The sequence below is a fragment of the Varroa destructor genome, unplaced genomic scaffold (genome assembly GCF_002443255.2).
Source record: "Varroa destructor unplaced genomic scaffold, Vdes_3.0 BEIS01000004.1, whole genome shotgun sequence".
Taxonomy (NCBI): domain Eukaryota; kingdom Metazoa; phylum Arthropoda; class Arachnida; order Mesostigmata; family Varroidae; genus Varroa; species Varroa destructor.
In genome coordinates, this window is record NW_019211457.1 from 15,011,266 (window position 1) to 15,025,073 (window position 13,808).

The window sequence follows — 13,808 nt, forward strand, 5'->3', positions numbered from 1 at the left end:
TGGCGGCATATAGCATAAGCAAAACGTAATGCAATCTGCTATTGTATTGCATCACTTCATTTTTCTATATTTTTGAGAAAAGTCACAATTGATTAAAGCAAAGAAATAGCGCTAATACGAATATTAGATGAAGGCCTAAGGACAAATTTAAGTACTCGATGGATAAATTACGATTTCTTTTGTTATTAGCTAGCGCGTTTACAGTTGGTAATGGAGACAGTATATTTTGGGCGTAGTGTGAATATATGTAAAATAGATTTTATCGTTCTGTGGAATGTAAGTTGCCTAGAGACACTACTATTTCCAGTTTTGTTTTTTGTTACTTTTATTAGCTGCACGATAATTGCTCTGTATACTTAGTAGAAACACAGTAAGCCTTTTTTAATGTTTTGTCGTCGATCGCCAGTTTGAAATCACTTCCGCGATACAGTGGAATGTACCTCTGTATTGTTACTGTTCTTTATTAGCTGAACTCCCAATCCTATAAACCGCATCTCCAAAAATTAAATTGAGCAAACTCGGAAAAAACAAGTAAGCTGCCAATTAAAATCTGACCTCTTTTCTAACTGTTTTTCACGGTTATGCTTCTTTTTTGTTCCTGTCTTATTGGTCGTCGTTATCGTGTGTCTATGACGTTTTCAGGCGCCCCAGTGGCTCGAGTCCACGCGGCCGCCCCTCTTCCGGGCGGCAAAGCCCGGAACGCGAGTCAGATAGGTCGGGCGGTGGGCGTCGTCGCTAGGAGGTCGTCGAGGGCGGCGTGGCAATTTGCCTCGCGCCCCCCGGCCTCTCGCCGCGACCCCCAACTACCGCCACCATAGATCCGCTGGCCAACCTGCTGTCCAGCTCTGGGTTGTCGTCAACCTCCGCCCCTTGCGCCCCCGTCGACCCGTCGCAATCCTCCGATGGCGCTCCGAACAGCAACGCCTCTCCTGGAGGTGGAGGCGGTGCCGGTGGAGGAGCTGGAGGTGGTGGACTCTCGCCGCCGACGCCGGCAGGTACCACGGCGACAACGAATAGCACGGCGGCGAGCACGCTGTCGCCAGATAACAGCAATCAGGCTAACGCAGTCGGTGCCGCCGGCAACGTTAGCCGTTCTAGCGAGGGCGTCCTCGTCTCCACTGGAATCGTCGGGTCTACTAAGTCGCCACCTGCGCTCGGACCTGTCCCAGGCCCATCCCAGCACGGTCTACAACAGCAAACGGTGCAAACAAACGCGGCTGCGACCCCCGGCGCACCAGCAACCTCTAGCGGAGTGTCCGGTGTTAGTTCTGGAACCAGTATCAACATCACGGCCCCAGCAGCTAACAACACGGGATCAGGATCGGGTACCAACAACAACAATAGTAGCAGTGGCACTTCCGGCAATGTGTCTGCTTCCGCAGGCGTTGGATCCGTTATCGATCCGTCGGACTTCGGGTCGGCGGCGCAGTTGCTTTTCCCCCCAGGCAGCAGCCTAGATATGGATGACGGGGGTAAGTGTCTGCTAGACGTCATCAATGATCCGCTGCTGTTTCAGTCGTTTTTCGAGGGCCGCGAAGATGCTGACGGTGACGGCCTGTCGGCTAACATGCTCGACCAACATCTTGAGAGCCTCGCCCACAGCACCAGCGTGACTACCACCACAAATGCCCTTGGTGGCAATCCACTCGTTGATGTTGGCGGCAACGCTAATGCCGGCGGTGGTGGCGTCGTCGTTGGAATGGGCGGAAACCTAGGAACCGTAGGACCCAACTCAGCGGGCGTTTCCCTTGCTTTGGGGTCCGCGATTGCCGCGGGTGGTATCACGGCTGCGGCCGCACTTAGACCGGTCTCTCTTGCAAACGGGGGGTTGAGCTGCCCCTCGCAGAGCTCTGCACAGTCAACGGGCTCGCCTGACGGTGCAGCGAACGTCCATAGCATAAGCAAGCAAGAGCGTCACGAACAACAGCAGCAACAGCAGCAACAACAGCAGCGACAACAACAACAGCAGCAGCAGCAGCAGCAAACGTCGTCACAACAATTGACGCAAGTGTCCGTTGGGCTCAGTTTCGGTAGACTGGACGATTTCAGTTTGCACGCGACCGGCGCGCAGATACCGTCACAAATTAATCTTGATCAGGTAAGTTGGTGTAAATCGGATGATTTTACAATGGGGGCGATATATATATATAAGGGTAATTGATTCACATAAATGATATTGCTTGCTGGTTATAATGTTTTAACTTCATAGGTGAAATTCAGATTTTCTGTGTTTAACTTTACCCCACTGAAAGGTTTGGTATTCGGCTTTTCGGCCAGTATCTGTTAATAAAATGTTCGAAAGATCTAGTGGACAAGAACAACTGGACAACAATAAAAGCTAGTTGGCAAGTCATCTTGTTTCTGAGGAAAATTTACCCTTACAAAATTGTCTCTTTTTCCTTCTTAATGAATATAAGTAGTTTCCTTGTCCCCATTATTTTTCCACCTACTGTACACCTAATCCTCTGATTGTTGTTGTTATTGTTATCGTTGACCCTTTTGCAGATTAATTTAAGACTCGACTCTAGCGCTCCGGGATTAGAAGCCCTGCAGCAACAGCTGCTTTCCTCGCCCGCGTACCAGGCCGGTTTAAGTAAGGCTTTCAACGATGTCCACCCCACGGCTACCAGCCACCCCCCGGGTCAAATGCTCTCAAATGGCCAATTGTCAGCTGATCTTGAAGGCTGTCTCAACGGCACAAGCGAATCCCCTCCAACAACAAAAGCGACACCAAGCAGCAATAGCAGTCCTAATACGACGACGAATAGTAACAACAATAATTCTTCTTCTTCTACGACATCAGCGGCTACGCCGGCCACAGCAGCGCTTGCTCACACCAGTGGCATCAGCAGTCACAGCAATAATAACAACAATAACTGTTCCACGACTAGTAATACGTTGAGCAACAGCAGCAACAATCCTAGCAACCAACTGAGCGGCCAGCAAAATCCGTCAACAACAGGATGCGGAAGTGTCATGGAGGTAGCTTCCCCCCAAGCGGGAACCGCACCACGTGCCTCAGTACCTCATCATCAGCCACCTCCGCCAACGGCGTATTCGCCGGCCCCTGGACCCGCAGCTTCGCCAGTGCTTCAGGCTGGGGGGCTTGGAGGGGCATCACCTGCTCCACCCCCATCGCCGGCCGCCTTAGCCACGAGTCAACGATCGACGCCCACGTTATCGGGTGTAGCGTCGCCTTTGATGGCTGGCTGTGTCAGTGGAGCGGGCCCGCAGATCGTGATTGCTGGCGGGTCCACGGGATCAGGTTCAATACCACCGCCTCCGCGGACGTTAACGCCGTCGCAATCTCCGCGTCTACTCAACGGTGGCGCGTCGACGCCAAACGGACTATCAGCGAACGCTTGCGGCGGATCAAATACGCCGGCATCAAACCCTGCTACACCCGTGCCATCAGTTACTTCGGACGTGATCACTCCCTCGCCAAGTCCCCACCTGCAGCAGATAGTTGTCGCGACCCAACCACAACAGCAACAACAGCATATAACACTTTCAACGACTCCAACGCCCCCGACGAGTTCACAACAGCCAACCTCTGTTGCTACAACGCATCAAATCCATCAACAACAGCAACGACAACAGCAGCTGCTTCAGCAGGTGGTGGCCTCTGTGGCGAGCTCAACTGCGACGACAACCCAGACCTCATCAATATCGGTTTCACCCGCCGGTCCACAGACGGGACAAGCCCCACAAATCATTCTTGGGCCACAACAGGCTGGCATTCTGCAGGCCGGTGGCTCAAGTACCATCTTGCTCAACCAGGCGATGCTGCAGCAACAGTTACAAGCAGCCGCCGCCGCCGCTGCTGCCTCGTCGGGGCACACGTTGGCGGCCACAGCTGGCGCAGCGGGTGCCGCCTCCCACCATCATCACTCTACACATCATCATCACCACCATCATCACCATAGTCAGTCGGCGCAAGCACAGCCTCAGCCATTGTTTGTGCAGTCGGTAAACGGCCAACTGCAGTTGATTCATCGGCCAGCAACGATGCTGCAGCCACAGCATGTGGCAGCTGGCACGGTCGGAGCTCCAAGTCAGCAGCATTCCGGAGGAAATGCTGCTGCAACAAAAGCAATCATGCTTGGCCACCCGGGTCAGCCGAGGCCGAATTACGTGCTCGCCCCGAAGCTCAACCCAGGCGGAGGGCTATCGTTCCAGCTGCAGCCTGCCTCCCCGCAACAACCCCAACCGCTATTGCTCCAGCCGCAGCAGATTAATCATGCGTCGCAGATGTCGACGATCCATTTGACTGGCCCTGGCCCCACGTTCGTGCAGATGGGCGCCACACCCGCGGCGGCGGGTCAGCCGCAGATTATTGCGACGGCCACGCCGCCGCTTCCTACAACGCCGTCCCCAGCACCTACGCCTATGTCCCAGACACCAAGTCCGGCGCCAAGCAATAGCAGTAAACCACCGACGCCCTCTGGCAGCAAGGAGGGCGGTGGTAAAGGCGGAAAGAATGCTACGGGCGGCAGCGGGAATAACAGCCAACAGCAACAAAACAAGGCTCGGCCAAGCGTCAATTTGGGCGACCTTCTCAAGGAGCACGGTATACTCGACGCGTCCCCGCCACCGTCGCCCACCCCACAGCCGACGCAACAGCAGGAAGCAATCATGGAACAGGCAGTACCGGCATCGGTTCTCGAACCGCCCAAGAAGTCAGCGCTTCTCGAGCGGTTAACGTCCGCACCTCCACCTGTAAGCAATTGTAACCTGTTAATACACCATGTTGTTTGGGCATGCGTTGTCATTAACATGGAACTAGCAGACGTCGAAAAGTAGTATCTATAGATGACCTATTAGCGATAATGTACTATCTCTTTCTTGTTAATTTTCTTTGGGGGCTGAACATTTTTCTTGATCGATTATTTTAGGCCTGGGGTGCTGGTCCACGACTTCCAGCTCTGGAGTCCCTTTGAACTCCACTACTACGGATTAGATATGCCTTAGTTGATGGGCAGCTGCTCCTGTACTCTAGTGTCGAAAGCTGGTTCCAAATGTTTAGCTAGTAGTGCCCATGCTTCTGTTAACCGATGACTAGATAGTTGCAATGCATACGAAGATGTAAACGAGCCTGGATCTTGAAAATGGTATTGAGAAAGGGAGAGAAACGGTGTTCTTAAGGAGTTTTTTGAACGAGACAGCATAGGCCATGATAAATTAATCGCACAAAACGTTTCATAGACAATCCTATCTGTTAACAAATTGCCCGTCATCAGATTTGTTCCGTAAGCAACCTTCTTTCATTTTGCGTTTATTCGAACAACAGACTCCACCGGCCGCGACGCAGAAGGTGGGCGTGTTGCAGATAAACGGGAATATGGTGCCGGTCGTCCTTCCACCCCAAGTGGCTGGTCAACTTCAGGCAGCAGCCGCCGCTGCCGCAGTCGGTGGCCAGCTGCAATCGCTACAGGTGCAGCACCATGGCCCTGGCGTGACGACCTCATTAGGTCAGGTCACCAGTGGCGGCAATGTAATTACTGTACAGACGTCCCCCTTCCGCCAACAGCAGCAACAGCCGCAATTAGCAGGTGTTGGTGCTCATCATGCCCAGCAGCTGCAGCAAGCTCAGCAACAACATATTCATCAAATGACTGGAGCAGCTGGTTCACTCCATCATCATCATCATCATCATCATCATAGCCATCAGGCACAGCAGCCACATCGGGGCCCACAGCAGCAAGAACAGCTGCAAATGTCTGCAGCAGGTGCGGTCCTTCCGAGTGCCCATGCTGTTGTAACGATGTCAACTGCGGCTGCGTCGGCGGCAATAGCAACCCATACGTCGACAATGTCCACAGCAAACATAACTATTAATAATAGTAACGTTAGTAATAGTACAGCCAAGAGCAGCCATAGCAGCACAGAGGTAACGAATAATAATAATAGTAATAATAATAATAATAATAATAATAATCCTACTAATCTTACCAATAGTGGCAGTAATATAAGTGCTATGCAGCAGCAACAGCAACAAACTACTGTGATTCAACCCGGAGCCCCTGGCCAACAGCCGAGGTAAGTGATGCACACTGGTAAACAAAGGAACGTAACTCATAGAATGAATAGGGTCAATAGAATGAATAGGATCAAACGTTAGAATCTACCACTGAAGCTGTTAGACTACGGCGTGCCTTTTGACAACTTCGAACATAATGCAGTTTTTTTTTTTGTTTCTAATAGCTCATCGTGTGTTGTGTTTATGTGGTTCGTTAATTTATCGTACGTATAGAATGAAAGCTATTGATGTATAAGGCAGGTGTGTTTTTTTTCTATTAAAAGTCTGTAGAACGAAACGTGTTAGCTCTTCTGTGAAAATCATTTGAGCTAGTCGACTATGGTGGTGAGAGACGAGTATATCTGGTCTTATACACTATCTGTAATATGAATAGCCAGTATTCGCAAGAAGGGCTTCGGTGTGACAATCATACATGCATGATTTTGATTTAGGCTTGCCTCGACTGTGCACATCGCCAGTACTAATTCTATGTTATCTATCTGTTATTGTCGAATTCTACCGTGTTGCCCCATTATGTACCGGAACAACTATCAACAGAATGGTGTATCTGTCCGGCAATGCGGCTATCGGCGAGGGCGGTAAGGTGGTGTCGTTAGTGGGTGGGCAGATTCAACAAGTGGGTTCGTTGGGGGCTGGCGGACAAGTTGTGATCCGCCATGGCGTTCCACCCCGTCCGCCGCAGAACTCGCCAATCAACGACCCGTTATATGAACGGCTCAAGACGCAATTAGCCGGTCTCAGCGCGCTAGAAAATCCGACTGCGCAGCAACGCGTACTGCTGCAGCAGATGGTGGCGTTGCAAGAGAAGATGAAACAACAAGTCCAACAGCAGCAACAACAACAGCAGCAGCAGCAGCCACAGGTGGTAGCCGCTCAACCGCAGATGGTCACAGCTCAGCCCCATACGCAGCAGGTATTGGTCACAACACCCGGCGGGGGACAGGTCGTCCTTGGCAGCGGACCCGTCGGAGCTGTGGGCCAACCTCAGATTATCACAATTCAGCCCCAACAGCTTCAGCAGCTGCAGAATGCTGCCGCTGCCGCTGCCGCAGCGAATGCGCAGTCACATCAGCGACCTCAACAGCACGTAAGTGAACGGAAGTGTATGATAGTTTTCACTCCGAAGTGCGATAGTGGAGCTTTCCGGCGGCATAGACGGCCCGCTGATAACGAGCTTTTTTTTTGGCTATCACTAAGGCTACGCTGGCATTATTCACTAGAAAAATCTGTGATACTAGATAGTATGAAGGATATATTGCATATTGATCCTATTTTCGTTGCTGTTCTTCGACGAAGAAAAATGAAACTGCTCGTTAATATGATGCATTCAGTCTTTTCAAACTCGATAAATGCTGAGGGTAGACAAAATAACTGAAAGTTCTCTATGTAAAAATATTGATCTGTCCGTGCTAACAGGCGAATATGAGGTGAGAAGTAACCGCTTTAAAAGGGTGCCATGACTTCCTATCATGCACCGTACGATAAATACTATGTGGGTGTAAAAGTAAGCCAGATCGTTACTGCAATCGAAGTATCTTTGGTACGGGCTTCTTTTTCTTCTAGTTTTCCTATTGTTGTCATGGCAGTTCCTATAACCCTCGCTTTGGGAAGACTAGCTAGATCAGACTGTGAGTCACGGGGTTTCTAGTAAAAGTTCTATCGTATCAGTAATACCGGTGCTAATAACCTGAACGATCGATTAATTTCGAAAATAGGCTCCTCTCTCAATCTAGATATGTGAAATTGACACACGGTACGAATGAACAGTGGCAAAACATAGAATGAATGGGTTCGAATTTACTAAAGCTGATTATTTTGTGTCCATTTACTGTCTATTGGTACTAATAAACATTGCGTTATCTCTATCGCTCGACTACTCAGGGGAATGTAGCTATATGTCCGCCATCTGCGATTGCATTTTCCCACTCATAACTTTTTCGTTGCTTGTTGGGCTGCTTCGGCGCTTGTAAACCAGTTTAAAGTAATAACAACTATAACATCACGCAATATTTTTTTAATTGTGGTCGAGACATTGTCTTGAATATTTTCTGAGAGGTCGTTATCGAGACCCATCACGCTCCACAGGCTACGCAGTACATGAGTGGGACAAAGGTTCGTTTATTAGGAACCGAACAGGATGATTTTAGCAATGAGCAAATAAAAAGCGAGATTTGCAAGAAGGCAATTAGCAATCATGAGAGAAAGATGAGCGCGACCCCCACCTAAACCTCAAGCTCACTTTGTAGTTGTTGTTGTTGTTGTTTTTTTTTTCGTTTGTCGCTGTCAACGTACGTCTCCTTTGTTGTGTCCATAGTGGCGCGCATTGTTAATTATTCATTTAGCCGCTCGATTCATTCGTGTTTAGCACCTAGTTGTTATGAAACGACTAAGCGAGCGCTGAGTAGCCATCGAAATCCAACACAGATTCACCATTATGTCTCTCTCACCGCTCCCTTTACTAACCGAACAGCTGTGTGCTAACTGGTGATTTGATTTCCTCACTAACTACAGTTACGAACTATCGCGCCAGCTCCGAGCGGCGTGCAGATGGCGGCCTTGACGAGCGGTCTAAAATCGACGGGACAGATGGGAATAACCGCGTCAGTAACAACGACAACAACGTCAACAGCTGCTGCAGCTGCGAAGGGTCCAACAGGAGCAGCTGGTGCTACGACTGCCACAGCTACCATTGATGGGAGTCAGATTCTTCGGTTAGCCAACGGCCAGACCGCGTTGCTTAACGGCCCTCACACCTTGTCTGGTGTTGGAGGTATACCACCTGGCGTGGTCGTTGTTCAGGCCCCTGCCTCGCATCAGGTCGCGCAGCAGGTCGCAGCGACTGCAACAGGACAAACGGGCGCGGTGCAGATGACTACCGTTTCGGTAACGCCTCAGTCACAGACGGGGGCTACCTCTGCAACGCAGCCATCGTCACCGTTTGTAAACGCACTTAGCAACAGTCACGCAGGGACGGTTTCGACGGTCGGTGGCGCGGCACCAGCGGATGGTGGAAGTGCAATTGCTGGCAAGCTGCAACAGTCACCCCATCAACAAGGTCTGTTACTAGGCAGTCTTGGCGGAGTTGGTGGTCTGGCGGGCCTACAAGGCTTGCCGGCCAACGCGCAACTTGTCAAGAAACTTGTCCTAGGCAACGTGAACGGAATACCTACTGTGGTGCAGCTAAACGCAAGCCAGCTAAGCCAGCTGGGTCAGTTTGGCCATCTGGCCACGTCCACTGGCCCTACGAGCAGTGTTATACAACTGCTTCAACAGCAGCAGCAGCAGCAGCAACAGCAACAGCAGCACCAACAAGCGGCGGCGAATCCGGCCCACCTTGGTACAACAGGACCGCAGCTAGTAGTCAGTACGGCTCAAGCTCAATCAAGCTCAGTGTTATCAGCGGCGACATCGACTACATCGATGCCGTCGCTTAATGTACAGGCGTCCGTTGCGCACCCACCTATGGTTAAATCTGTTAGTTCTCTACTCAACAAAATAATGATCGGTAGCCAGACAGCATCGACGGGTCAGCAACAATCGGTTTCGAACGCGCATGTAGCCGTCTCAAGCACGATGACAGTTGTCAACAGTAGTCAGGCGACAATTGCGCAGGCAGCCGGAGCGGTCAGCGCCCCTTGCACTATGACAAGCGTGAGCAATAGCTGCGGTATGGGATCCGCATCATCAGCAGTTACCGGTTCAACAACAACAACAACACAACAACAGCAGCTTGGACAGCCGGCAGGCGCTACTGGCGACACAGGTGGTCACCAGATGCAAATGAAGCTGCAGCCACCTGTGATGCAGGCCGTCGTTAAAACCGAGGTATGCGACTCCACTGTTGTGACACCACCATCTGCCTCCCCCCTGCCGACGGTCCCTGGTCACCTGCAGGGCTCCGTTATGGCTCAGCTGCAGGGGGTAACTAATGCAGGTAGTGTTGGTAGCACGGTGGTCGGCGGAGCAGGTGTTGCTGGAGTCGGACTCGGGCTTGGAAACGGTGGCGGGGGTGGGGGCGGCGTCGTGGGCAGCACTGGAGCCACGTTAATCGTCAGCTCAGCGTCAGCTCCAGCAACAGCTTGTCCAACTGTCCCATCACCACTGCCCAATGGGCCGCCCCTAGCGGCCGAAGCACCCAATACGACATCGCCGAACCCGCACCAACTTCTGCATCAGCAAAATGGCCAACTCTACCAGCATCATCAACAACAAGGCCATCAGTATCACCATCATCACCATTCACAACAGAGTCACCAAAGCTTTCATAATCAAGGCAACATGACTATTACCTCATCAACGACAAATAATAACATCATTTCCAGCAACTATAGCCAACCACAGCATCAGCCAAATCAACATCAACACCCTCAAACCAACAGTCATCACATCATCAGTACAAGTGTCGATCAAGTTCTCAGCAGCAACAACAACAACAACAACAACAGCGTTATAACCCCTACTACCACAAGCTTAAGCCAGCAACAACAACAACAACAACAGGCTCAACAGGCCATGAGGCAGACGATCGCGCAGTCGTCTACATCGCCGCATATCAACGTTTCGCCGATGTCAACGCCATCTTCAATGGCCGCCACTGTAGTTGCGATTTCGCAGACCCAGGCCACGTCGACTGTAAGCATTTGATAACCACACGACGAACCACACGAACGAATTAAGACGAGATGTTCTACAAACTGGGACAGATAAAGGATCAAAAGCTAGAGCAAACAATGCGTAGTAACTCGCTCAGTGTATACGGAGTGATCAACGAGATGTCCCACCTATTTCCAATATTTGGGTTGATGTTGTTTCGGCTTGAATCTTCAATCTGCTTTGTTTTTTTCGTCTTTCGTCTATTTTTTCTCCTGAATCGACTTCCATTCTGTTCCTGTACCCGCTCGCACCCGACACTTCTAATCTTCCTTCTTAAATTGATCGTCTCAAAGTTCACCTGTCGAGCACCTGCTCAGTGCCGATAAACGATGACGAAAGTTTTGCCTGATCAAATAGAAATTTGCTTCTCCGGTTTTGTTCTTCACGGTAATATTGCTTTCTATTGGTAGCCGCAACGTGTGTCGACGTGATATGGTCAACTTACTGCGTTTCACGAAGATCTAGCATCTTACATATATTTGCACGAGAGAAAACACATTATGAAAGAACGAGCGATTCTGCGAAGCTACGGGTATTAGCGGTATACCTATTGTGTGATAGATGGCATGGCATTGGAGTATCCGCAGGATGTTAGTAACCCTGCGCGATAATTCCCTCTGTTGGGCCGAGGGCTTTGCAGTGACTAAATATCGCTGAATCTTCCTTCAAAGCCTCAGCCATGATAAACTTTGTTGGTTTCCATGTTAGTATTTGATTACCTTTGCATCGTAGTAACATATAGAAATGTCTGCTTGTTAAATACGACTGGATTCATAATTTTGTCTCTGAAATGCGCATTTGGTACAGGTAATGTTTAACGTTATTCGAGTGACTGCTTTTTGCTTGGTTGCTTGTCGTGATAAATAGGCCTGTTTAAGACAACGATGCATGGCTCGCTTCGAACGGTTGTGGATAACTTTTTTTTTATTGCGTAATATTGTTGTTGATATAAAGGTATACACCTTTTGAATAAAGCGCTATTTATTTGCTAACCAGCCTGTTTCTGCGCGATTTGCCTTTGTTCAATAGTGTCTCTCTGAAAATATTTTTGTTCTTCGCTGTTTTATTATGTATGCTGCAATAGGAAACACGAGGAAGCAGTGACGAACGCAGTGGCGAACGCTATTTTTAAGAGTCTTTCCTAGAAGAGCAATTGCGAGTATATCTTTCATGTCACGTATCAAGCGTGACATATGCGTGTGTGTTTCCCTATTGTTATTATTAGTATTATTATGTTGATTTATGTATATTTCGGTCCCTTTAAAAAAGAAGCAGAACTTCACAAGAACATTGTCCTCAAGATTGACACAGTATGCCTTTAACGTGGTTTTTTTAGCTAATTCAAGGTTTTCTTCCGTCATTTTCATGTTCTTCTGTCGGCTTCGCCACTTGTTTTTCTCTGATCTCCAAATAGCCCTTGATCTCAAGCCCCTCGACCGCGGCCTTAGCGGGTTCCCTGCCTTCAGCCGCGGTGGGCTCCACATTCCAAGCGCCTTCCGGAGCACCGGACGGTGCTCCTCCTGGCAGCGTGACCGAATTCCCCCGTGCTGTGATGGCTGCCCGCCACACCTTGAAGGTACAGGTGCCCATTAGTGTCTCCGTGCCCCACATTATCACGAACACTTGCAGCAATAACAACAACAATAATGTATTTACCAACACCGCGGTAAACCCCGCCCTTGCAAGTTCTGCCGTAAAGGTAAGCACGGAAAATGCATTTATTCCATTAACAAAGTACTTGGACATTCTTCTGTGATTATTTTGGTCAACTATGAAAAGCATGTGACGCACTTGGCCGTACGTTACCTCCACCCAAAATGCAGAAACGCCAGTCATTTCATTGCTTAGTTAGCATATTGACTGGTACGCTCTTCCAACTGAAATATATATTATCATTTTCATTATTATTCTGCTGTATTTAAGCACATATGTAATAGTACGGCGATCCTAGTTAATCCATATCTTTTACTTAGAATTTGGTTTTTTGTGCCGCATCCGTAGACGACTCCGCCCAAAAAGAAGAAAAAGAAAAAGACGAAAAAGGAGAGAGAGATGGAACAGCCCGAAAGGGAACGGGCCGCGAAAGAAAAACTGACATTGGCCACGGTCAAAACCGAAACCGGTTCACCACCGCCACCGTCGATGACAACCCTGACGACAACATTGACTATGCCAGCGACGCCTATGCCATCGGCACTGACCACGAATACGGTGATGGCAAATACGCCGATGGCGAAGGTTGTTATTAAACAGGATCTGTCCGTTAGTCCTCAGGCGAATGGGGATCTTGAACTGATTCAGCCACCTGCTCTAATCCCTACTGTGCTCACCGCCGCCCCATGCGCAAGTGGGACAACACCTGCACTCATGGTTCAGAAGCATATTCCTTCCGTCGTAACACCAACCGCTGCAACACAAATTGCTCCTCAGACGACGACAGCAGCGGCAACAACAACAACGACAACAACAACAACAACAACGACGACGACGACGACGACGACGACGACGACGACGACGACAACAACAACAACAACTACTACTACCACTACAACAACTACAACAACAAGCGTGAATCCTGTGATTAAGACGAAGGAGTCCAAGGAGAGCAAAGCAGAAAAAGAAGGTCATCACCAAAAAGGCGGCGTTGGTACAGCGGCAACCTCTGTTATCGAAGCGAAGAATACGAAGGATTACTCCAAGGACACTGGCAGTGGCGGCAAAGAGTCGAAATACGACTCAAAAGATGGCGGAGGAAAAGGCGGCAGTAACGCGAAGGTAGTAATTCCAGCGATGACAAAAGCGGCCAAAAAACGCCAGGCGGCTAAGGAGCGGGAGAGGCTCGCCCAGGAGAAGTTCAAAAGGCAGCGTTTCGAGCAACGTGTTCTCAACGACCAAAAAGAGGTGCTGACGCCTCGACTCGAACCGTTCAAGGAACGACAGGAGGCCATCAAGCGGCTGCTGTCCTACCACGTGGCGGACGTGGCCGAGCCTTCGGTACTCGCGCTGCAGGAGTGCGACGCTGCCTTCGAGCGCCTCTCCGCGCGGATGCTTCAGGCAAAGGAGCATCTCATTTCGCGCTTCCATCTCACGTCACTTAAGTCCGGCATGGTGAGTG

The 13,808-nt window shown here is 50.0% G+C and overlaps 1 protein-coding gene across 1 annotated transcript in view; it reads left to right on the forward strand.

Moving 5' to 3' along the window:
* The window catches only part of LOC111249826 (uncharacterized), a 28,103-nt gene that overhangs the window by 7,448 nt on the left and 6,847 nt on the right, over positions 1–13,808 (forward strand). Inside the window, exons 3-9 of the mRNA XM_086986627.1 lie at positions 740–2,098; positions 2,506–4,719; positions 5,291–6,039; positions 6,578–7,127; positions 8,552–10,672; positions 12,108–12,392; positions 12,695–13,801. Coding sequence (XP_086842753.1) covers positions 740–2,098; positions 2,506–4,719; positions 5,291–6,039; positions 6,578–7,127; positions 8,552–10,672; positions 12,108–12,392; positions 12,695–13,801 — 8,385 coding nt within the window. The remainder of the gene's footprint in view (positions 1–739; positions 2,099–2,505; positions 4,720–5,290; positions 6,040–6,577; positions 7,128–8,551; positions 10,673–12,107; positions 12,393–12,694; positions 13,802–13,808) is intronic.